The sequence below is a fragment of the Apostichopus japonicus genome, chromosome 14 (assembly GCF_037975245.1).
Source record: "Apostichopus japonicus isolate 1M-3 chromosome 14, ASM3797524v1, whole genome shotgun sequence".
Lineage (NCBI taxonomy): Eukaryota > Metazoa > Echinodermata > Holothuroidea > Aspidochirotida > Stichopodidae > Apostichopus > Apostichopus japonicus.
In genome coordinates this window covers 7,613,171-7,636,495 of record NC_092574.1, presented here as the reverse complement: position 1 = coordinate 7,636,495, position 23,325 = coordinate 7,613,171, and the positions used below count along the sequence as shown (strand labels likewise).

Sequence of the window (23,325 nt, the reverse complement as noted above, 5' to 3'; positions counted from 1 at the left end):
ATAGCACTTCCAATCTGTCAGCACACCACCCAACCAGAAACCTCCGGAACTGAAGTTTTCCCCTGAGGTGATTAAATATTACTCGCTTCCAATGGACAAGAGGAAAACCAAACAGGTTGAATTTGTTGAAGAATCCACGGAATCAGTCCCATCATCGGAAATTGAGGACATCGGAAAGAACCATCAAAGAGGGTCATCCGGCCCCCGTCCGGTCACAGCTCCTCCAAGTTTGCACAGACCAAAGGTAACTAAATCTAAGAAAAACTTTTGATATCATCTATAGTCAATAGTAATCAGCAGTTATTTTTACGATGCTTAAGCGACCACAAATGTGGGAGAAACCCGAAAGGGCTTATGAATTACAACTTACACGTCGGGTGGCTTCCAATTCAACATTTTTAACTCAAATTTGGAATCTTTTCAATTTAGAAAGTCATTTCAGATGGGAAAACCGTAGATTGCTCTTGGATGAAAAACCCACCTTACTTTGACACGGCCGGGAATCGAACCCCGAACCTCCCGATTGCTAAGCCTCATTGCTTCAAATGCCACCGCCTTTATCCACTTGGCCACAGCACCGGTCAAAACATCCAGACAAAATATCCAGGAAGTCTATCGATCAGTGTATTTTAGAAAACTTGGACTCAAGTCTTCTCACGGCAGAAAACATAACGAGGCAATCCTACCCAGGGGCTTTTAAGCAAAGTGTTATTATTTGTTTTTCCGCAGGTGGAAAATACTCTATCAAAAGGTCGAAAGAGCTGGAGAGGACAGCAGTATTTTATCGAGGAATCTGGCGGGCTTTCTATCGGCTACATAAACAAACATCTGACTCCCAAGAAATACATGGCAGCGTTAGAAAGACCGTCCAGCGCGTTGGCCGTTGTAAGACAGTATCAGCAGTCGTTATCCGATGTGAGTTCATCGTTCCCTGTCTAAAGTCACTCGTATGCCCAGTCTTCTCTACATTTAATGATATGCAAAGAATAAGTACAGAAATCTTTGATATCAAGAAAGGTGTAGAATTAGCCCAGGAGGTATTTGTCCTTAGTCTTTTGAATGTGGAATACATTTGTAAGAAGAATAGGGTTTCTATTGTGGAGAAGGCATTACCAAAAATGCAACATGAATTTGTGGAATCTATGCAGTTACAAGGTGTTGAAAATTCTGTATTGCAAATAATTTAAATGTTCGCATTATCTGACATCTTCAAGCAATCCAACGTCAACATGAAGGGGGCAGGGGGTGGGGCAGGGGGGTGGGGGAGGGGTGGAGGGAGGAAAGGTTGAGGCAGTTATCGGATATAGCTTCGCATGAGTGATGAAGCATGTATAACCAACTGCAATCCACTTTCCAGACTCCTCCCCTTGGGAAATGCCTTTTTGTTTGCAAATAAGTTTCAATGGTTCAGCTACTTTCAGGAAACAGATTTAAATGCACACTGGAAATTTGCAGGTTGAAAAACATTTTGCATGCCTTTTCAGAATTCTTGGTTTTGCCTAACACACTTATGCACTGACTTGCTTAGATATAATGTTTACATAAATGTGTTACAGCACAGCAGGTCAGATGTGTTACTCAACCTTGCGTGCCACCCTTTTTTTTAATCAATCTACTTGTTCATCTCCTTCAGCCAAATTTAGATCACCGTGGTGACGATGGGTCATCCGACGGAAGGCTCTCACCGTCTCCGTCTTCAACCGGTGGATCCCAAACCAGCATACCGGGAATCGAAGTGGATGCCTCTGGTCGTGAAACGGGTGTAGCGCAAGTCACCGATCACAAAGAGACTACATCTGAAGATGAAGAACAGCAAACACAAATCGAGGAATCTACCAACAATGATGCAACCCCAGGAGACGACACCGATGAGAGGACGGAGGAAGAAACAGGTTCAAATCAACTACCCGCTCCCACTGGCGTCACCGATCCCGTTGCGCGACACAGTTTTGCCGACGAGGAAATTTATGGGGACGGCGATCCGCCCGATGAGAAGAAATACCAGTTGAAGAAGATTGAAATCAGCATACCTGGTAGACTGAATTTTTTTTTTTTTTTTTGGCGGGGGGGGGGCAATATATACTTTAGCATCATGTGACTCTCTCAACCTTGTTGTCACGGCATACAAGTTAAGAATATCTATGGAAGGAGAATGCACTTGTGTGAGCAAAAGGTAGCATTTCAGTTTGCATGTATCCTTCACAAACAAGAAACATATGGATATCTTCAAGGAAAGATGTGGAAAACTGCTTTTTTGGGGGGAGGGGTGGGGGGTATTTCATTTCTTCATGTTTTCAATTGCAAAATTGTTGGGTTTCATCTGAAATTTGGGGTCATAATTCTATTGAAGTCCAAACATCACCTGCAGTAGGGTGCAGTAGGGGTCTAACATCATCCAATACTCTTTTGTTTTTTCGTTCTCTCTGTTAGCTGTTGGAGACGAAGGCTCATCCATCGCCAGTCAGGCAAACCTTCAAAAGTGGCACGAGTACCAGCAGAGCCACAGCAGTCTCCATAGCAACATTGCCATGGCGACTAATGATCCGGGTGATTTCCAATCGGAGGGTATGATGGTAGAGATGCCAGAGCTAATCACAAATCAAGTCATCGCTGAGTTTGCCGAGAGGACCGGTCCCGCAAATGTTCAAGGTATTTTCATGTCTCTAACAAGTAGGAGTGATCAAAGGTGTGGAGGGTTATGTAGAGATATAAGGGGGGTGGGCAAGAGGGTGGTAGTCTGTATCCTGGAGGTAGGGCTGTGCAACCCCCACACTTTCAACCTCACATTCAGAAACATCCATAATTAGTATTAAAACCTAATTTCTGGTCTAAATATACCTAAGAATGCACAGTTTGATGTCTTAAATTTAATAAATTGTTTTTTTCTGGGGAGGTACCCCCAGACCCTCCACATGGATTCGGCTAAAAATTTTGAGTGAATGAGTTTTCACTTTGGGTTCAAAGACGTTTTGATTTTTTTAAATGTGTTTCCCCACTAATGAGGAGTTTTTGCATTAACGAGATTTTGATACTTGAAAGGGTACATTTACTACATTTGCAGTGGATGTCAAAGATTGAAGCTATTTCAATTGAGAACATAGCAAGCAGGTAATGATGCAATGAGGGTTTCTTCCTTAGAATGATAGCTTCTTCATGCAGGATAAATCAGTTCAATTAAGTGGCCCAAACCCATCATATTTCAGTTTAGCTTCCACCACAGTTATATAGTCATTGGGTTTTCTTCCTGAGTTGTGCTTTAAAGTTTACAAAAGCAAATGTTAGTTACAAGAAATGATAACAAAACAGTGATATACAGTATGATTATGGATTTGAACATAGTGAATAGGAAAACTATAAAATTGATAAACAGTTTTCAAAGTTTGAACTGAAATCAAATCATTCAGACTCTTCGAATAGTCAAGAATCATGTCATGTATTACAGCATCTCCCGTTAGTCGAATGGTATCAATGTTTTTATGATATCATGGAGGGAACTTTGTATCTCTTTCATCAAGTAACATCTCTTTCCCCCCGCCTATAGGACAGTCCCATTACGACCAATCACAGTCACTCGAAGACTTTTACAAAGCGAGCGAAAAGTTCAGTCCCACGGTGAACCCTAAGAAGCCAATCTTGAAGAGGCAGCCATCTGGTCAGGCAGACCAATCCAAGCGAAAAGTCTCGGACATCTCAGACGACCGGACGGACGATTTAAAAGCTAGGTAAATAACAAATCAGCCTCTTTTCAGCCTCTGAAGAAGATCCTGCTAGGGGATCGAAACGTCAGGCCAACTTACTTTCATACATTAAATTACTAATCGATAAATAAATTCAGAAACAGACAAAGCTAGGACATAAGAAAGGTCAAAAGGTCAGACCCACTAACAATGTTCATATATTTACTGACCTAGGCTTTTGCAGAAGATAAGCAGTTTGTAAACATTTTCTATTGTCTTTGATAAATTTCTGAGTTGTGAGATTGCAGTGAAAATGCTGCTACTGTCAAACATCATTAAAGGGATTAACTCTTCCACAGCACTACTAATAGTGTATTAAAGTAAAACCTTCTAATATTTGTAAATCCTAGGTCCTTTTTTCTTCAACATTGCATTGTAAACTTTATGAGAAGTTTATTTTCAAGCATGTTTAATAGTGACAGTGTGATTTTTTTTTTTTCAACTCATAGTTTTTAGTCAACATGTAAGACTAAGTATTGACTTAAAGTTTTGTACTATTTCACTTAAGAATCTTGTTGAGTATGGTTGCACAGTTTTTAACTTATGACATGGCTTATGCATACTTTCAGCTTTGCAATTAATATCTTCCTTTTGCTTTCTTATTATTCAACCAAAAAACAAATAGAAAGTTTTAATGGTAATGGTAAATTTATGAAAGACATTTATATGTTTTAATGCCTTCATGAGGGTAGCCACTGCCTTAACCACTTGACCACAACACTCTCTCCGTTTGATGTACCTGCAAATACAGAGAAATTAATCAGCTGGCAAAGAAAGAAAAAAATCAAGCCAGGAACAGATGTGGCTGAAAAGGACCTACTTGTTCACCTAACCGTTTAATGTTATAAACTTTTTGTCTCAATACTTTAATACCCTGTTTGTCTTTTTCTTCTAGATATGTAGCACAGCAAGATCAAAAAGCTCTTAATCTGGAATCTGTGGTTGATTTAGCTGGACCTGTCAGTGATCAAATGGTACTGGAGAAAGAGAGTCAGGTATTTAACAAATTTTTGTATTCAAGATTTATACAGTCTTGACTTCTGTACATGATAGGTAGGTCAAGAGAATCATTTTGTTGTTAATGAATAGCTGAGGTCTCTTTTCTTATTTGGCAAATAATGAATAAACTTTTGCGAAGATCAAAAACCTAGGATTGACATGAAAATTCGTTAGGGTATACCGTATCAAATTTTTATGGGGCTGGGATAAGAAATTTTGTCAGGCAATGGGCATGATTACAAGTGCGAAGTGGGCACATCAGGATTGTAATTCGGATTCGTGCCGTCCCTTATTTGGAGCGACTGAATGTGTTTTTTTAACTGATATTACTCCAGTGTGTGACTAAAGTGCTTCCACTTACCATCACACATGTAATTAGACTAGTAAAATGTTCTGTGTGAAAAATTTAACATACCCAACACCTCTCAGATATATCTATCATTTTACAAAACAAAACCAAAAACAGTGAAATTCAAGATGATCTTTTGAAGTTTTCTAGTATTGTTTTTCTTTGCATCAGCAAGAGCTGGTAGAACCAAGGCTAAGACATCGAGCACCAGCAGGACAAATACCGCCTCCGCGGCCTCATACAGCTCTTGGCCATTCTAGTATGACTCACATCTCGATACCAGATGGTAGAGCAAGGACGTCTCCCGCCAGTACGCCAAGATCTTCCCGGGACAGGTATTTATCAAATAACAACAACAGCAGCAGTGTGAAATTTATTACTATTCTTTTTAATTTTAAGAAATTTTAGACCATATTTTTTTTTTTTTTAATCTGGGAAAAGCAATGTTTGAGTTGCCAGTTTATTGGATGTGAAGATATTTCTTTGAGTCTTTTAAGAAACATTTTTTAAATTTTTATTTTAAAGAAAAATATGTATTTTCTATACATACGTATTTTCCACCATTGCGAGCCATCATCGGTTTCAGTTTGGGAATTTGAATTTGAAGAAAGGAATAAACACTTTAGACCATACATTTTGATGAAATGAATCAGAGTGGAAGTCACTGAGGTCGCTAATAACGCCATGGGAATTAAAAGTGGAACTATTCAGTACATTACAATAGTTAAAATTATGTTTAAATATCATTTTTTGGGGTTAGTGATCAGCTATGGTTTGACAACTGTATGCAATCTTTATGGGGACCTTGCCGTAGATTTTTCGCTCCTAGATTTGCAACACCATTTTGTAGCCCGTCAGGTAACTAACTGCTCAATATTTGAACCTTATGCAAGATATCGGCTAACAATAGCATCCGTATGTTGACTGAGCTGGAAGGAGGTGGGGTGAGGGGCGTGGGTGAAGGGTTAGGACATGAGAAGAGTTTGAATAAGTGACTTCAGTGAGAGAGGTCGGCAGCCAAAATTGATATCAAGAAGATATTTTGAAGAAAAAAAACAGTTTGAATGAGAAAGCTCATTTATTTTGACATTTAAAAAGTCCCATATGCATGTTTGACAGTATTTCCATGTCCAGAAAATATAAATTAGTGATTTTTGTCATCCAAATATTCCCAAAAATTATGCCGATATTTCAAGACTGGATAGGGGATGGGAGATGGAGGTCTGTCTCCTAAGACTTCAGAATCTTAGCTAGCCTCTGTAGGTACCGCTTAAGCTAAGGTGACCATATTTGCCTGACTGGAATCAGGGACATTTATTGCGTGACTGATATGGGGGAGGGGTCTAAGGGGAGGGGGAAAATTTTCAAGTGCCTAAGGTGCTTAGATGTAAAATGGTGATACTTAGAAGCACTTTTTAAATCAATTTTATTTTCAAAAAATGTCGCTTTTTCTTAGATGAAATTTACTTACTTTACGTAAGAGTGCTAGGCTAGATCGATCTAGCATATTCCACATTACACTGGCCCACCCGGAAATACTGGTTAGTTCCGTTCTGCGACTGCACACTTGACTAAATTTTGTTTTTACAATTATTTTACTAATAATGTGGGATATTTTCGAAATTTCTGAACATTTTGACGAATTGGGGACATTTTCGGGGACATTTGTTCATCAGGGACAGCACAGTGTAATCGGGGGCTGTCACCGAAAATCGGGGACGTCTGGTCACCTTAGCTTAAGCCACTTATATTTTCCCTCCTTTTGTATTACTAGCCAGGAGAGTCCAAGGACAGGTTTTGAAGACACCCTGCACGGCTATGCCCTAAATCCACAGTACGATGTTCACTTTAGACGAAGGCAGAGACCCCTGACAGCACCCACTCAGATACCCCATGCCGTACAACGGACTCCGATTCGACCCGACTCTACCAGATACAGGTAAATTTAGTTATAACCCTAACCGAGAATCAGCAAATGATTGAAGGAAAATGTACGCCCACTTTGCATATTAAAGCAGACAGCCAGAGTAAGTTGTAGTCATGCTTTACTAGTTTCAATGACTAGACAATGTGTTGATAACGATCAGATTTGGTTATTAGTTATTATTATTTCATGGTAGTGTGCCTCAGACTCTATTGATTTGTAATTTTATTTAGTCGGTTATGTAATTTTTATGATAAGAAGAAGAAGAAGAAAAAATCACACATTGACAGATAAATGTTTGCTTAGATTCTAGATGAACTAATACATGGTTAGAGGAACTGTCATCCAGTTATCAATCCAGTTATCAATCGAATCATCCAGTTTTATCAATAATATTTAACACAAATGTTTTGCATCTAGGTGGAGGGACAACGGCTTTGGACATCCAACGTACTGTAAAATATTAAGGTATATTAGATGATTGTCGTGCTGTGGTTCTCTTTATATGTAGAACTATACTTTACAAGTGAAAAAGGACTCCATGAAGTGAATGTGTCTCTTAGTCATGGGCACTTAATGATCTCTCTCCTTCAACACTATCTCTTGCAACACTTAATCATGTGACTAATATCATACTAATATCGACTCATTGTGTCTCCGTAATTATAGAAATCGTTTGCCGAGAATGACTGGTGATAAGTCAGCCTTTATATTCAACGGCCAAAAAAAAAGAAAAAAGGAAAGGTCATCTAGTAACGGATGTTTCAGAAATCTTGCAAACATCGTTAAAACTATGAACATTTGTATTAAAAGTTAGATTTGGGAGTTGTTATGGAATTCACCCAGCGAAGGTTTTGAATGAAAGAAAGTAAAATACTGACAATGTGAACATTCTAATCTAACTATCTTTTCTCTTTCTACATTTCCATGTGTGTCTTCATTTCTTGTAAATAAGAGTATTTATTCAGCTTATAAGTAACACATGCAGACACACACACAGGTGTGCTTTACATTCAGAATGAGGATCCCATTTTTTTTTTCCATTGTTGAAAACCATGTACCCTAACCTTAACAATACCCCTAAACAATAGAATTCTTCTGAGGACTTGGTGGTTACACATGCACACACGTTTCTTTTTTCATTGTTGTTTTCTTTTGTTGTGTTAAATCTTTCTCTTTCATTGTTGTTGTGCATTTTATTTTTGTTCAGGAAGCAGGAATGGATGTAAGAATTATTAAGAAGAGTTGGTTTAAGTAGTATCAATTTTCATGTTGAAGTGTTATTATGTTACATTTTAAAACAAAATTATAGAAGAATAGCTTAACATTCGAACAGTTAAGTTATATTATAAGCTAAGTAGAGCTTTCCAAAATCCTGTTCAGGCAATTTCCATTATTTGTTTCATATTTTACAATTGTTTTAGAATGCTACAAGTAACACATTTATTGAAGTTAAAGTCACATAATTTCTTGGGGGGGGGAGGGGGATGGGGTGCAATGAGGTTGGAATATTTTATTGTATTAGCAAAAATAGATTGAGCACAGAAGGGACAATGTTTTCATACAATGGTAAGATATTTACTATTGTTGACAGTGCATTTTTGTTAAATGTTAAATTCATTGATGGAAAGGCCTATAGAAATGTAAGGGTTTAGGCTGAGATGTGCACATTTCATGTTCTTAATTCGTGTGTTGGTGAAGAGATATAGAAGCAGTTCTAATTTTTTTTCCTTCGGTATATCGAATCTCAACTTCTCTCTCTTTACAGGAGCAAAAGTGCCTCTCCGAGGTCTTCTCTAAGAACAGCAGGATCTACGTCAGGAGGCGGCCGTCCTTGGACATCTTCATCCAATAAGTACACAGAAAGGACATCTATTAAAGTAAGTTATTCAATTTTTTAATTATACAATACAAATATACTTTTTTCACATTTTTTGGTAAATCTAAGAATTAAGAGAAATATCCGAAACAATTATTCAATCACTTTAAAATTTTCTCCATGCTTCTTTAAATGTTTTCTTGTTCCTTCACTGTCTTAAAACAAAAGACTTTTTGTCCTTTTTTTAAATAATTGTCCTTCTTAATTACTATCATCATATTTTAAATTCCTTTTTTTGGGGTGGTTCTCTTCACTCAGCCAACACGTAACAAGATCCGTGTGCCCGGAGCAGCCAGTCACAGTTCCACCACCATCCATCCTCTGACAATCTCAGCCATGATGTCTGTAAGACATCTCGGTGGGACCAGCTTGAAGTTTAGGTGAGTTTAGTCAAGCCATTTCATCAATGGTGGTGGTGATGATGATGATGATGATGATGATGATGATGATGATGATGATGATGATGATGATGATGATGATGATGATGATGATGATGATGATGATGATGATGATGATGATGATGATGATGATGATGATGGTGATGGTGATGGTGATGGTGATGGTGATGGTGATGGTGGTGATGATCGTGATGGTGATGGTGATGATGATGATGGTTGTGGTGGTGATGATAATGGTGATGATGATGCATATGACACTCCTTGAGTATGGTACAGTTTGGAGGACAAGGGAAAATTGACTAAAATACAAGCAAATCTATATCTATATTGGCAATCACGTTTTTACTTCTCTTTGTCATTAAACAGAGAATCACTGACGCCCAGGGCATCACGGTATTGGAATAATGAGGTAGGTACAGTATATCTAAGCCGTAACAAAGATTGAGGAGCTTTTTATCATCTGTGTCATGAAGCTAAGACAAAATGCAGTTATCTTGAATTCGGGAGAAGTAATTAAGAAGTTCATGTTTCCGTTTATTAAACTTGACAAGGATTAAAAGTGACACAGCCATGACTAGATATCCCCCCAAAAAAGAAATAATAAATGGTTACAAAGCTTTAAGTCTTATGACAATCTTGTAAAAGCATTGTTTGTTGAATTTGAACATCTCTTTTCATGATATTCATAATTTTAGTTTTACTGTTCACACATCAAGTATTTGTGGCAACATAGAGGTGAGACATACGGTGTTTGTAAAACCTTTCAATTTTTGCTTTTTCCTTTTGCAGGATGTGCCTGATGACTTACCACCAAATTTAGAATTCATGTCCATCTCCAGACCGGTCACTGTGTATGGTGAGTTTATGTCCCATAGCTGTGGTAAGGTTGACTTAATTGTGTGATTAGTGAATCACATATTATGAAAAAGTCATCATTAATGTACCATCTATGAAGTTAAAGCTTTCAAAAAGTTAGGAAAATATTAAAAACAAACTTAGCACATTTTCTGAAGTTTATTCTTGGAAGTTAGAACAGCTCTTTAGTTATTATTTCCAAACATTGTAGAGGGTCCAATAATATTAAATTAATAATACTTGGTAACCTTGGAAAATTTGTTATAATTTTTTTATATTTTTTTATATAGTATGCAAATGGAAAAGTGGCAGGATAATTTGTACATATTTATAGATGTAAATATAATAGTGACCTCTTGATTTTCCGGCTGTTTTCATCCGAATCCATTCAAGGGGTTATTGATAACACTTTTTGAAGTTTTTTTAGATCATTTAATTTTTGCTGCTAGGACATGTAAACTAGAAACACTTTAAAATGATAAAAAAGTCTTCCAAAATTTTGTTTGAATTAAAGTTTGGATTATGTAGATTCTAACCAAACTTGAAATGTTTGTTGGCTGTTTGGAGTTTTCCATACAGCCATGCTGGTTGGTATATTTAGAATGATTTGACATTTCAGACCCTGTTATAAATGACATTGGTTACTGTTTACGGTTAGTGGCGCTATTTCACAACCATCACAACAGACCCAGTAATTAAAAAAAAAACTGATATTGAGACTCAATGTTTTGTACTATTTGGATTGAATCAAGTGAGTCAAAGACACTTGATATTTGTACCAATTGAAATGACTCTTGTTATTTTTTAGTGGGACATCAAAATAATCTTCTCTTTTGCTTTTATTACTTTCACAGAAGGAAAATTGAAGGATGAAAGGTGAGTAATTTAGGACATTTGATCTAATTGATTTTAAATTATGAGTGAAATCTTGTAAAATGTTGAAAGATATTTGTTAGATATGGCTACATGGAATTTAACAAGTATCTCACATTATCTGAACAATAGCTGATTGCCATTTACTTTGACATAAATTATATTGCACTTTCCAACAAGATTTCAATCCAAGAAAAATCTATCAATGCTCACAATTTGTTCTTTAATAAGCTAGATGGTAATTTCGTGGGCTGTAAGAAAATAAGAGGCAATATTTTGTTGCAATTCTAAGTGGCAATTTAAAACATTTTGGGATGTTTTTTTTTGTGGAAATTGTTTGCATTCATATTTATTTGATTTTTATGTCTTTGATCATTTCATCTGTCTATACCTTTTCATATGTCATATTTTACTCTGTATCTTTTTCTGCAAACAAGCAGTTTCCTGCTCTGGGTTTAGAAAAAGTACGACTTAATTATGCATTAAAGACTCCCACCAAGTTAATACTTTCAGGTTTAAATGTCACCCAGAGTTTTAAAAAGTTAAAATCATTTTGGGATTGAGTGAAGCATTAATGGTCCTGACACCACCAGGAAAGTGAAAGGTGGTTAAAATTTATATCCTGTGGAGGGAACACAGGGTATATAGGATGAGAGAGTAAATTTTTAAGTGACTTACAACAGCAGGCCAGGCCTCTTGTTCGCCAGAATGATTTTGATCAATAAAATTTACGTTTTGGTGCCAATTACATTTTTTGCTTCCTTCTCTCTTTGTCGAGCAGCAACGACATAAAGGAACCTTCATCTGAGAGTAAGAATCCTGACACCACGCAGCCGGAAGAATTTCCAGATTGGACCAGCCCTCACGACTCCATTGAAGGCCTGGTCCAACTCGGAAGGGCCCGTTCCGAGAGAGGGGCCGGAGACGCGGACTCTCAGGACGGGGGATCTCTGGGAGGCAGCAGCGAGAGAGGGCTGTCCCCGGAACCGGCCGACCTCTCTGACGTAGATGACGAGATGACGGGATTCACTCCGAGAGAAGGGGCGGAGGATTGGACTCCGAGAGAAGACTGGGAGGAAGAGGGAAAAGATGAGGAAAGAGGATTGGAGGTAGCGAGCGGAGGAACGAAACCTGACGATGTAAAGATGTCAGAGGATTTGACAAAAGAGGATCTAGAGAATGAAACGACGGAAGGACTTGAAAATGTACCGAGCGACGATAGCCGACCGGGTGAGCAGTCGGAGGACGTAGATAAAGATGAAGCTATTGCAAGTAAAGATACTTCATTGGAAGAGGATGAGGGGGAGGAGGATGGAGTGAGGGAAGATGCAGAAAACGATAGGAATGTGATCCAGAGTGGAGATGTTCTCAAAGAGGTCGAGGGAGACGGAAATTCGGAAGGCAAAGAAGCCTCGTCAGAGGAGGACAGGGTCGATGACGATGATGGTGAAGTGGATGGGAACATGGAACATGGAGCTGTCGACGATAATTTAAAGGAGAACGGAGGAGGTGAATCGGGTGAGGATAAAGTTGAGAGCGATGAAGCTGTAGACAAAATGGTGAAAGATGGCAATGTTGAAAGACAGGAAGATGGCAAAAGTTTCGGAGATGGAGGAGAAACTGTGAGACCAAACTCTAAAGGTACTTGACACATGATACAGTATATAATACTGCTGATGACTCATTAGATGTCATGCATATTCATGAGGCAACTGCATTTGTAACCAGTGCATTTCATCTATGTATATCTCCGTCCATTCCACTACGCAAACATTCCACATTTCAGCTACGATACCTGTTGTCTTCCCTCAAGGAATCAGTCTGATCAAGTTTTTGTGTCAAATGTTTTTCAATAACTTTTTATAGGTTTTTTTTAAAATTTTTAAGTTTTGCCCATAAATTTGTCGCCTGATAGTGGTTTCCAATAGTTTAAGATGAGTGACCATTAATTGGTTTTTTTAGCACTTTTCTGTGGTCATTACTGGTGACCTTTCAGTCAAAGATGCATAACTCATTGCATTTAGGTCACAAGAGATTTTTCTTTAAAAGACAAAAGCCAGTTCTTAGCTTAAATAGCTGCTGCAATTTTACAATGCAACATCTAATTTGCATATAAGATTCTAGGCAGTGTTTTAATGTCATCAAGTGATAAGGAGACTAAAAAAAGTAAATGTAAATTGCTACTATGGGAGAGTGGACTTGAATGATAGGCTAACAGTTATGGTGGAAAGAGATACACTAAGGTTGTATAACAAGAAAATGCAATCAGTTTGGTAAAATTAAGGAGACTATTAAAGAAACAGGATCATCTTCAGCCATGAATTTGACATGAAATGATGTCAAATCACTGGATGTTACCCTTCTTCTCTCAAGACACTTTGTTTTAATTGACATCAACTTCTGTGAGTACAAACACTGTCACTAAATTATCAATATCATATCAATTAATTGTTTCCAACATAATGTAACACTCTTCGAATTGTAAATTTTTGAAACTCTGTGGCCATATTAGCATATCTAGCACTTTTCGGCCACTAGGTTTAATTCCTTTCAAAGGAGAAAAGGACTGGGTATACTTATGAGAAGAAGTATAAATTGTTATGATTGTAGAAAGAAAAAGCAGAATTTTTTTTTATAAATAAATAAATAATACAAAACAAAAGTCTAAAGTTCAATTCATTTTCTTTTATGATACACCAGTATATTCCATCCAAACCATATTAAGTGCCTTTTCCTAAATTTGACTGTACAATATCATTTGTCAATATGACGAAAGTATTGGAAAGATTATGTCCTATAGCAACTTGTATAAATTGGTCTTCCACATGAAACTCCATTATGTATCTGTGTGTGTGTCCTTTCAAAGATAGTTTGACAATCATATTCGTAACATTTTCTGGGTGGAAGAAACTTTTGTAATTAAACAAAGAAACTTTATAAAATAAAGTAATTTTAGCCTGCTAAAAATGTGTATATATTCTTCAACCTTTACATATTCAAACTTTCATATAAATATTTATTAAAAATTTTCTGCCCAAAGGTCAATATTATTCAAAGCTAAGCTTAAGGTTTTGGTCACCTTGATGTCCTATAAAGAAGAAAATCAATAGAACATGTTTAATAATAATAATGATGATGATGATGTTAATGATGAATGATGATATGATGATCATAATAATAAGAATAATAATTTGACGAAGGAGAAACGTGATAGTTGATTTTTGGTTGGTCAAACATCTATAAATAATGTAAATAATATTCATAGTTTAACATTCATAACATTTGTATCATGCTAGTCTTTCATCATGCAGTGTTCATTCAAATTTATTTATTTTTAATTTTTAACTCTGTGTTCAAAGTAGAAATGTTTTGCTCTTGGCTGACTATAATGAAAATGAAAAAAAAAACTGAAAAAAACTTAGAAAGGTGAATAATTCCATCTATGGAAACACTTGAATTTTTGTAACTGGTCCACAATGTAACAAGGCCTTAGGCTATTACTTTTACATTAAATGACGATGTAGCATTAAGCGAGGCCGGACAATTCCCTGCTTATGTCGAATGCAGATAGGTAACTAATTCTGCATCATCAATAATACGTTTCATTAAATCATATTTTTAGCATTGATGTAGCAGACATTATGTTAAATATGTCTTCCTTTGTCAACCACAGTAGCATATATATGTTTGCGTTATCATTCCGTAGTCATTTTTCATGTTTGCTCGCTCTCTGCATGGCATTGTTACTGAACATTGTAGAAAATGCCCATTGTTTTTACACTGAACGTTTGCTTGAGTTATGTATTCACTTCATTCTTGTGAAATCAAATAATAGATTGCAGTGAACAGGGGCAGATTCAGTAGTTTATAAAGAATTGGGTGTGGGCCCTGGGGTAATGATGCAGGCTCTCATGTGGTGTGGGGGGGGGTCATCCCCCAGAACAAAAAATAAAACTGTTGACATCAAATGTTGCATTCAGAGTCATATCTAGAATATAAATTAGGTCTATAATTAGGTTTAAATGCATTTTTGTGCTAATAACTACATTTGAATTTTTGTGTGAGGTAAAAAAAAGTGGGGTGGGTGGAGGGGGGGGAGGTGAGCATATCCCCATGGATCCAAACCTTGTCAAACTCACCGACTTAAAAGCAGTTTTGCCTGTAACAGTGTAGGATTTCTTATGTTCAAGTTGAAGATATCATGCGAAAAAATATGCAAATAAAATTGGTTTCATATCTAGTTCATTTTGAATTATGTTTTTGTATTTTACTTTTTGAGTTAAATTTAAGGAAATTTTTATCCAAGATGTGTACATCAATCAATTATTCTAACTTACTGTGCTCATGGATGCCAGAGTTAAAGATCTCTTGGGATGGGGGGGGGCTGGGGAGGGGAGGGGTGGATAGATTTAGGCATTTGTGAAATGATTGCTTTTATTATTGGTTAAAACATGTAACAAAAGAAGAATGCTGATGTTGGAGAGATTCTTCCTTTCAGTGTGTTTATGTCTTCCTTAGATTGCTTGGCAAAATTCCTTCACCTCCAAATATCATCAGCCTCCTGCAAAGGCTAAGAATTGTGATTTTATTAGGGGAGGCGGGGAAGGTGGGTTGCATCAAACTGTTTGAAAAATGTTCTGAGATCTTAAAAAAAGTTTAAAAAAGTAAGTCAACTTCAAAGCCTGATACAAAACAATGTATTTATTACCCAAAAGTCCTTTGTTATAAATGTTTAATTACGGTGTCATAGATGTTTGTTTACCAGTCATCTAGTTTGTCAGCCAGTGAGTCATTCATCCTATATTTAGCAAATGACGTCATCGTCATGACTCATCTGTCATCCTGATTGGCCAGGTTCATTTACCCGGTAATGGTCATGATTTTACTCTATTCATGTGACCAGCCGGTCGTTGCCATGACAACTTCACCATGCTAGTGATATTTTCAACATGTTAGGTATGTCCAACAGAGCTTTCATATTTTCATTTATTATATTGAGTTTTGTATATAATTTTTAATTTTTTTTTAATCATACTTAGAAGAACCTTATATTTCTGTTCTATTCAATTCAGGCTTTTACAAATTTTTTTTTTCGCACACTAACTTATCAAAACTATTTTGTTATATGAATTTACATAAAATATAAGTAGCTTACAATAAGCGATGCCCTCTGTGACTGTGTATAGGTGTAACAGTGTTTTTACTGTGTAACTGATTTGCATGCACCATAGTAACAATAATAATGGTGATTTTTAACCATGCATGCCATGCTGTATCATTGGTCTGGTGCTAGATCATTTGCACTATGCAGCAGTGTTAAAAAATGGCTAAAAGCTACTTTTTCAAAATTGAACATTAGTACAATTCAGGTATTTCCTTTTAATGTTTTACCCCAGTACTATTGTTAGATTATAAGATAGACTAATTTAAATTTTGCATGAAGACATTTGATTGCATGTAGATCTGTTGACATTAGCTATTATATGTAAACCTGTAGGCTGATCGTTAATTTATTTAGTACTTAATACACAATGTTGAATTATTAAGTTGTGTGTGGATATTGATTTCAGACTTTTGTGTTATTTAAATTGTTACATAATTTATTCTTGCTTCCTTCCACATTATCACTTACCCATTCATCTTGTCCAATTCGCGGTACAGCATTCTCCATCTTTGAATCTCTCGATGATGAAGATTACTTCGAGCCGCCTCTCGTCCATCTCGACGACCGGCCTCATCCGACCGTCCGTTCTCCTCAGTCTGTGATCCCCAGAGTCAGGGATCCTAACGGCCAGTTGGTGGATGCCCAACTAGAAGTGGTGACCTATCAGAAACCTCTGACTCCCAGAGACGAAGACGATTTGAGCAGAGCGGTGACAATCTGCGGGACCAGACGGAGGAGGAGTCCTAAGAGCAAGAGAGAGAGTGGAGCAGAGGCGGGGACTTACTTACTGACGGAAGAAGAACCGTCACCGGAAGAGCAAGCAGCCCGAAGGATAAAAGCGGAGGTTACAAAGAAGCCGCTGTGGGAGAGAACTTGGGATAGATACGACAGGGATCGTGGTGGTTACGTGTTCGATAAACAAGGTAAGGTATACATGCGCTGTTGGTGTTATGATAATATCTTATGATGATATGTATAAAACCGGTGCTGTGGCCAAGTAGATCAAGGAGGTGGCATTTGAAGCAATGAGGCTCAACAATCGGGAGGTTCCGTGTTCGATACCCGGCCGGGTCATAGTAAAGTGGGTTTTTTCATCCAAGAGCAATCTACGGTTCATTCATACTTAGTAAAGATTCCTAAATCCTATTGGTCCATTCAGGTCAGCTGACCGTGGTTAATCCTGTGAGTAACGCACGGTAAAATTACGGGGCATCACTTTAATAAATCTTTGGTTATATGTAACCAAAAATGTTTTGTTTTATGATTTTTCCCCCACACAAATGGTAGTGTATGAATGAACGGGGTTAATCAACGGTCTAGCGTGCGTTACTCACATGATTAATGCACTCCAGGTGTTAATGCTATCGCTGGATGCACTCGGGCTCCGCCCTCATGCATCGCTTGCATTATCCCCCGATCGTGCATTAATCCTGTGAGTAACGCACGCTAGACCGTTGATTAACCCCTTATTTTCCCATTGGAAATGACTTTCTAAATTGAAAAAATTCCAAATTTGAGTTAAAATATTGAATTGGAGGCCACACGACGTGTAAGTTGTAATCCATAAGCCCTTGCGGGTTCTCCCACATTTATGGTCGCTTAAAATTAACTGCTGATTATTATTATTATTTTTATTATTATATGCCTGCCGTGTATTAAACTTTATTTTCATAATTAAATTGCATAAGCTCGTATGGGAAATTAGGTAGAGAAGTATTACGTGAAGTATTTAAAATTGTGAAAAAAAGTAAACCAAATCAGAGTTTTTTAGAATATTATCTTTAGAAATGTATTACTCTCAGCAGTTTATATTAAGTTTCATATACCTCCACTTGCAAGTCCAGCTTTCTGTTTTATGTCCACAAACTATAAACATTTTTAAAGGTTCAGAATTCTGTTTTGCTTTTGTCATGGGAGTAAGATGGAGTCTGATAGGTGATGTCTTTGGGGGCGGGGAGGGTGGGGGAATTGCATTGGTTAAGATAAAAAACGAAGAAAAACAGATTCTTTCTTTAAATCTCTGTTATCAAAAAGAATTATTATTTTACATATGAGATTGTTATAAGTTTTCCCCTCAGGGTTGTAATCAGAATATTTGCTCACATTTTTGTAATTTCTTTAACACAGTTTCTGTTAAGCCTGAGGTTGTGAGCGGATACCGGCTTACCCTAGCAGGATTTGAGGACAAACGTAACTCTGGGAATGGTGCACCTCTTTCTGACCTCCAACAACCTGAAAAGTCTGCAACCGAGGATAATTCATTCCAAAAGATAGTCGCAAGAAGGTAATGGGCAGTGACTATAATCGTTACCCGTTATATGCTATATTAATTTCATAATGATTACAAACATATTTATGCCAATGATTAAAATTATTCAAGCTTTTATAAATGGATTTTGAATTTTTTCGTCTTAAGTTTCATCATTGCTGGTTGAAAATTTTGTTGAACTAAAGTATGAGAAGTTTCCATGTGTGACTGTACCACACATGATACTATTTAACTATAAAAGCTTTGGTGAATGAAGGTCAATGCAAACATACAGTCTTCAGCAAGCAACTCAATTGGTTTACTCCTGTGATTTATACAATACAGTTGTTGACTAGTGCTTTATTTATGCTTAAGACTCTATCGCATCCTTCAGTGAGAAAAGTTTGTCAGAAAGCAAAAAACCCCACTTAGCTTGCATCATAAATCTCCTGCGGATATCTTTCAGACCGCAGACACCAAAGAAATTTGAAGTATTAGAACCCAGGCCCTTCAAGCCAGTTACAGATGAATGGAAAGGAAGACCGGTCCCTGAAGTAGGAAGTGAACTTAATGAGGTAAGCACTATCCCTCCCTCCAGTCCCCTTACCCGTTACCCTCTTCATTAATCTACCTGTGACCATATTAAGACCTGTAGCCAGGAATTGTGAGTTGGGGGTGTGGGAGGAGGTACTAACAACTTATGGATGGGTACAATATTTGTGTCATATATATATATATATATATATATATATATATATATATATATATATATATATATATATATATATATATATATATATGTATATATATATATATATATATATATATATATATATACAACCATTTGGCTGGTTGTAGGAAACACTGAATGACAACAATAGTATTGCTTTATTATTAAATGCATAATATGCATATTGACATTCGCATATGTGAGGGTGTTATGGAATAAGCAAGTGAACAATAGGCTATCAAATGTGACACTTTAATACACCCTTCTCCCTCCTGTACCCTTTCATCTCTTCCAGTGTTAATAACACAACTTTATAAATATATTGTCATGTCTTTTGCTTCTATGGTAACCGTTTCTGTGTTAACAAAATGTTCCTGTCTTATAGGAAACAGAAATGAGAACATGTATCCATGGCAATTCATCAAAACTTCTGTATGAAAAAAATATTGTCACTTCTTTGCATTAAAGGTGAATATTTATGTGTTAACTATTTCTTTTCCCTGTCATCTTTTGACTTCTAGGAAGCAGAAATGAGGGCATTTGAAATGAAGAGGGCAGCAAAACAAGCTGTGGAAATTGGTCAACTCTTCAGCAAGAAAGCGGATAAGACGCTGAAGAAAATACAGCAAGAACTGGAATGGTCTCGATGGGAGAAACGTTGGGAGGAAGCTGATGCTGCTGAAAGGTCAGTCAAAGGTCAAAGGTCAAAGGAATGTCTAGCGATATATTAAAGGTATCGTCTGGTTGCTAATAGCTGTATTTGTAGCGATATCGATGGAAATAAAAAAATTTAACATTATTTTATTCGTTCATTAAATTTTCACATTTTTTCTGATTTGTCCAAATATTCATAGAAACCATCTTCGTCACTTAATAAGGAAGGATGAAGCCATCTTGAAGAGGTCAGAGGTCATCGAGGGGAGCTGGGAGGAGCAATATATCTCGCAGAGGCAGCAGTTGAAGCAGGACAAGAAGAAGGAAAGGAAAGATGAAAAAAAGAAGTAAAGACTAGTTTAATTTCCTTATTTTATTTTTCAATTTGTTTTAGTTTAATTTCTTATTTTAGTTTAGTAATTCAGACTACTATATCGAATTTATCCAATTGCATTGCTATAATATACAAATAATGAATGGTTATGAGTGCAATAGTGCAAATATTTCATGAGTTGAAAGATGTAATTTGTTCCATTCAACGAGGCGCAGCCGAGTTGAATGGAACAAATTACATCTTTCAACGAATGAAATATTTGCACTATTGCACGAATGGAAACCATTCATCATATGTTTTATACAACACCTTCAAATTTGGATATAATTGGATGTAAAATGCACTCATGCAACAGATTGTTTTGAACAGACAGGTTTCTCTGCTCTCTTACCATTGAAAAAAAGTGCTATCAAAAAAGTATAACACATGGCTCTATTTCATAGAGTGCAATAGAGCGGATTTTGCATGCAATCGACGACCAACTGACCAATCAAATGGCCGGAATATAATTAGGTGTTGTATAATGTTGGATATTACATTCAAGTCACTTTTCCAATCAATTTCGTTTCATATTGTGCCTTTAAACAAAATTGCGTAATTCACAGTAGGCTCACCCTTTCTGACAAACTTGTGTGATATTGAGAGGTAGAAATGAAGAGGTGTTCATGCATGGGACTTATTCAAAACAAGTAACTATTTTTTTTAGAAATTAAGTCTATTATTAGTAAGCACCAGGCCTCGACAAATACGGTCGTCAACTCGCCAATGGCGACTAGAATTTTGCGACTGGCGAGCAAAAAATGCATTACGCTCGATATTTTGGCGAGTGGCTCATTCGCTCACTGCCTTTATACCATAGGCTTAATATTAACTTGTGAGGCAATCTAAATGTACAAAAACATGTAAAAAACAGTAACACTATACAGCGACAACGTTTTGACGAGTAGAATTTTAGACTCGGTCGCCAGTTGGCAAGTAGTTTTAAAAAAAATTGTCGAGGCCTGGTAAGCACATCTACTACACTTTCTAGCAGCTGTTCTACACTTGTTCCCAACTATGAGGTTTGGTAGTTTTACAAAACCAACAAAGTATTACTCCATAATAAAAATGTAGTTGTTGAAACTAAGACAATCATTAGATTTGTTTACCAAACTGAATATGAAGCACTGATTAGTTAATAACTGCCTTTGTCTTTTTTTTTTTTTTTTTAAAGCTTTGTTCATGGTACATACAAAAATCAATATGAAGTGTGTCAAAATATTTTACTTTTTTCTTTGTATTTTTCTTTGAATTGAAACTTGAAAGGTCTTTGGTCTTTTTCCAGTATTCATAAATATTGATTAGCAACAATACCAACAGAAAGGCTTCCATTAATAGTAGTTACAGACACATAAAAAAGTTTGTGCCTAATAGGGGGCGCTATATAAGTATTACTGTATCGTATGTAAGTTACATGTTACAACAATTTGCACTGCTAAACAATTATTAGTAGGTGAATACATATATGTATAGATTTCTGTTAGGCAGTTTGAAATTAAGTAACATAGGATAAGGAAAGTGACACAGCAAAATTTGTGGCATTATTATTTATGAATAAATATGGGTGTGTTTCTGCTGCAGGAGAAAGAAACTGGCCAAGAAGGAAAAAGCATACTTGAATAGAATTGGACCAAGTTTGGACATTTGGGAGTAAGTATTATAAGAAGAGTTTCCTTTTCTACTTCTTTCGTTGTTTACCCAAAAGTGTGGAATGAAACATGAAAAAAGAAAAATAAGAAAATATAAAAAGGTTGTATAAATTCAATGTAATAAATGCTTAGCTCCCCCTAAATTTGACAACAACAACAATGTATGTTATGTGTTGAATTTTGAGATCTGTTAATTAAACTAAAATCTTTCTATATTGACCTTTTAATTTGCCCTTCATACATTAAAGACGTCTGGTGAGTATACAAACTTTAGGTTTCATTACATCCCAATCTCATTTCTTATCCATTGACCTACCAATCCAAACTTTGGGTGAGTCTATGGAGGAGGAGGGGGGAGGGGTGGGAGGTTAGAATTCTCAAAATAGTTGATAAATTGAAAGAATTGGAGAATTAATTGGTCCAGATAAATGCACCAGTATATTCTGCACCCAGCTATGCTGCACTGTCCAGACTCTTCTAGACAATGGTTAAGCACCCCTGCTCCCCTCCCCTGCTCCCCATCGCCTGCTCCCCATTGCCTGCTCCCCTTCCCTGCTCCCCATTGCCTGCTCCCCATCCCCTTACTCCCCTGCTCCCCCTCCCCTTAAGATAGAGAGTCAACATCTTAAACTCTTTTGTGACTCATCTCTGAATTAGTGTTTACCTTTACTTTACTTTTAATTTCTCAAATAAAAGTGTTTTCAGAGAGGGTAGAAGAGGAACCACAAAGGCACAAAGGAAGGCTGCTGCCATTATGATACAGAAGTAAGTGACCACTCGGAGAGACTGGTATGTTCTTAAGTTAAAGCAGCAAATGTCAGATATATTCTCTGTTTAATGCATCAAGCATCGTTCTTATCTCAACATTTAATGATGATACATTTAAAAGAACATTGCATAAACTACATGATCAAAGGCTCTGTGTTCAATTCATTCATTTTAAACTTTGATGAGTTAACTTTTTATGAGAAATTGTCACAGGTTGATAACTAATTATCACAGTGTACTGGGTTTCATCTTCTCACTGGTATATAGCCGCTGACAATTTCAAGTTAGGCCCTAAAGAGTTTTCATTTCATAGTCATCAGTTGACATTGATTCTACGTTACTTTCAGACATGTTCGCGGCTGGCTAGCAAGACGCAAGTTTGAAAAGATAAAGCAGAAGGTGTGTAATGGATAATTTTTTTTATTAATTACCTATGCAGATACTAGGTTAAACATTGTGACTTTTAAGATAAAAGTGTAAATAAGATACAAACATATATATATATATGTTTGTATATTTGAGCACTACATTTACAACCTCTCTGGACTGAGTTTATGCCCACCACGTACACTTAGGGCCTGCTACAGATACTCATTTGTGCCTAATTCTATCCATATATTTAATTCACAAGTGAGAAGATAAGTTTCTTATTTGTAGGACTTGCTGTAAATATGTTTGTATTACTGTATGTGTATCACAGTCTATTGATACTTATACTATTGCTT

The 23,325-nt window shown here is 36.7% G+C and overlaps 1 protein-coding gene across 4 annotated transcripts in view; it reads left to right on the top strand.

Annotated features, from left to right (window-relative positions):
• The window catches only part of LOC139979936 (uncharacterized), a 33,639-nt gene that overhangs the window by 5,940 nt on the left and 4,374 nt on the right, over positions 1 to 23,325 (top strand). For 3 of the 4 annotated variants that reach the window (XM_071991188.1, XM_071991187.1, XM_071991186.1), the window contains 23 exons: positions 5 to 244; positions 730 to 915; positions 1,634 to 2,033; positions 2,431 to 2,649; positions 3,542 to 3,722; positions 4,633 to 4,732; positions 5,257 to 5,420; positions 6,860 to 7,024; positions 7,430 to 7,477; positions 8,778 to 8,889; positions 9,147 to 9,268; positions 9,653 to 9,695; positions 10,076 to 10,142; positions 10,996 to 11,017; positions 11,796 to 12,655; positions 16,676 to 17,101; positions 18,306 to 18,462; positions 18,893 to 19,001; positions 19,678 to 19,841; positions 20,011 to 20,157; positions 21,765 to 21,833; positions 22,529 to 22,597; positions 22,948 to 22,999. In XM_071991188.1, the coding sequence (XP_071847289.1) occupies positions 5 to 244; positions 730 to 915; positions 1,634 to 2,033; positions 2,431 to 2,649; positions 3,542 to 3,722; positions 4,633 to 4,732; positions 5,257 to 5,420; positions 6,860 to 7,024; positions 7,430 to 7,477; positions 8,778 to 8,889; positions 9,147 to 9,268; positions 9,653 to 9,695; positions 10,076 to 10,142; positions 10,996 to 11,017; positions 11,796 to 12,655; positions 16,676 to 17,101; positions 18,306 to 18,462; positions 18,893 to 19,001; positions 19,678 to 19,841; positions 20,011 to 20,157; positions 21,765 to 21,833; positions 22,529 to 22,597; positions 22,948 to 22,999 (4,122 nt within the window). The remainder of the gene's footprint in view (positions 1 to 4; positions 245 to 729; positions 916 to 1,633; positions 2,034 to 2,430; positions 2,650 to 3,541; positions 3,723 to 4,632; positions 4,733 to 5,256; positions 5,421 to 6,859; positions 7,025 to 7,429; positions 7,478 to 8,777; positions 8,890 to 9,146; positions 9,269 to 9,652; positions 9,696 to 10,075; positions 10,143 to 10,995; positions 11,018 to 11,795; positions 12,656 to 16,675; positions 17,102 to 18,305; positions 18,463 to 18,892; positions 19,002 to 19,677; positions 19,842 to 20,010; positions 20,158 to 21,764; positions 21,834 to 22,528; positions 22,598 to 22,947; positions 23,000 to 23,325) is intronic. The other variant, XM_071991189.1, reaches the window with a different exon arrangement.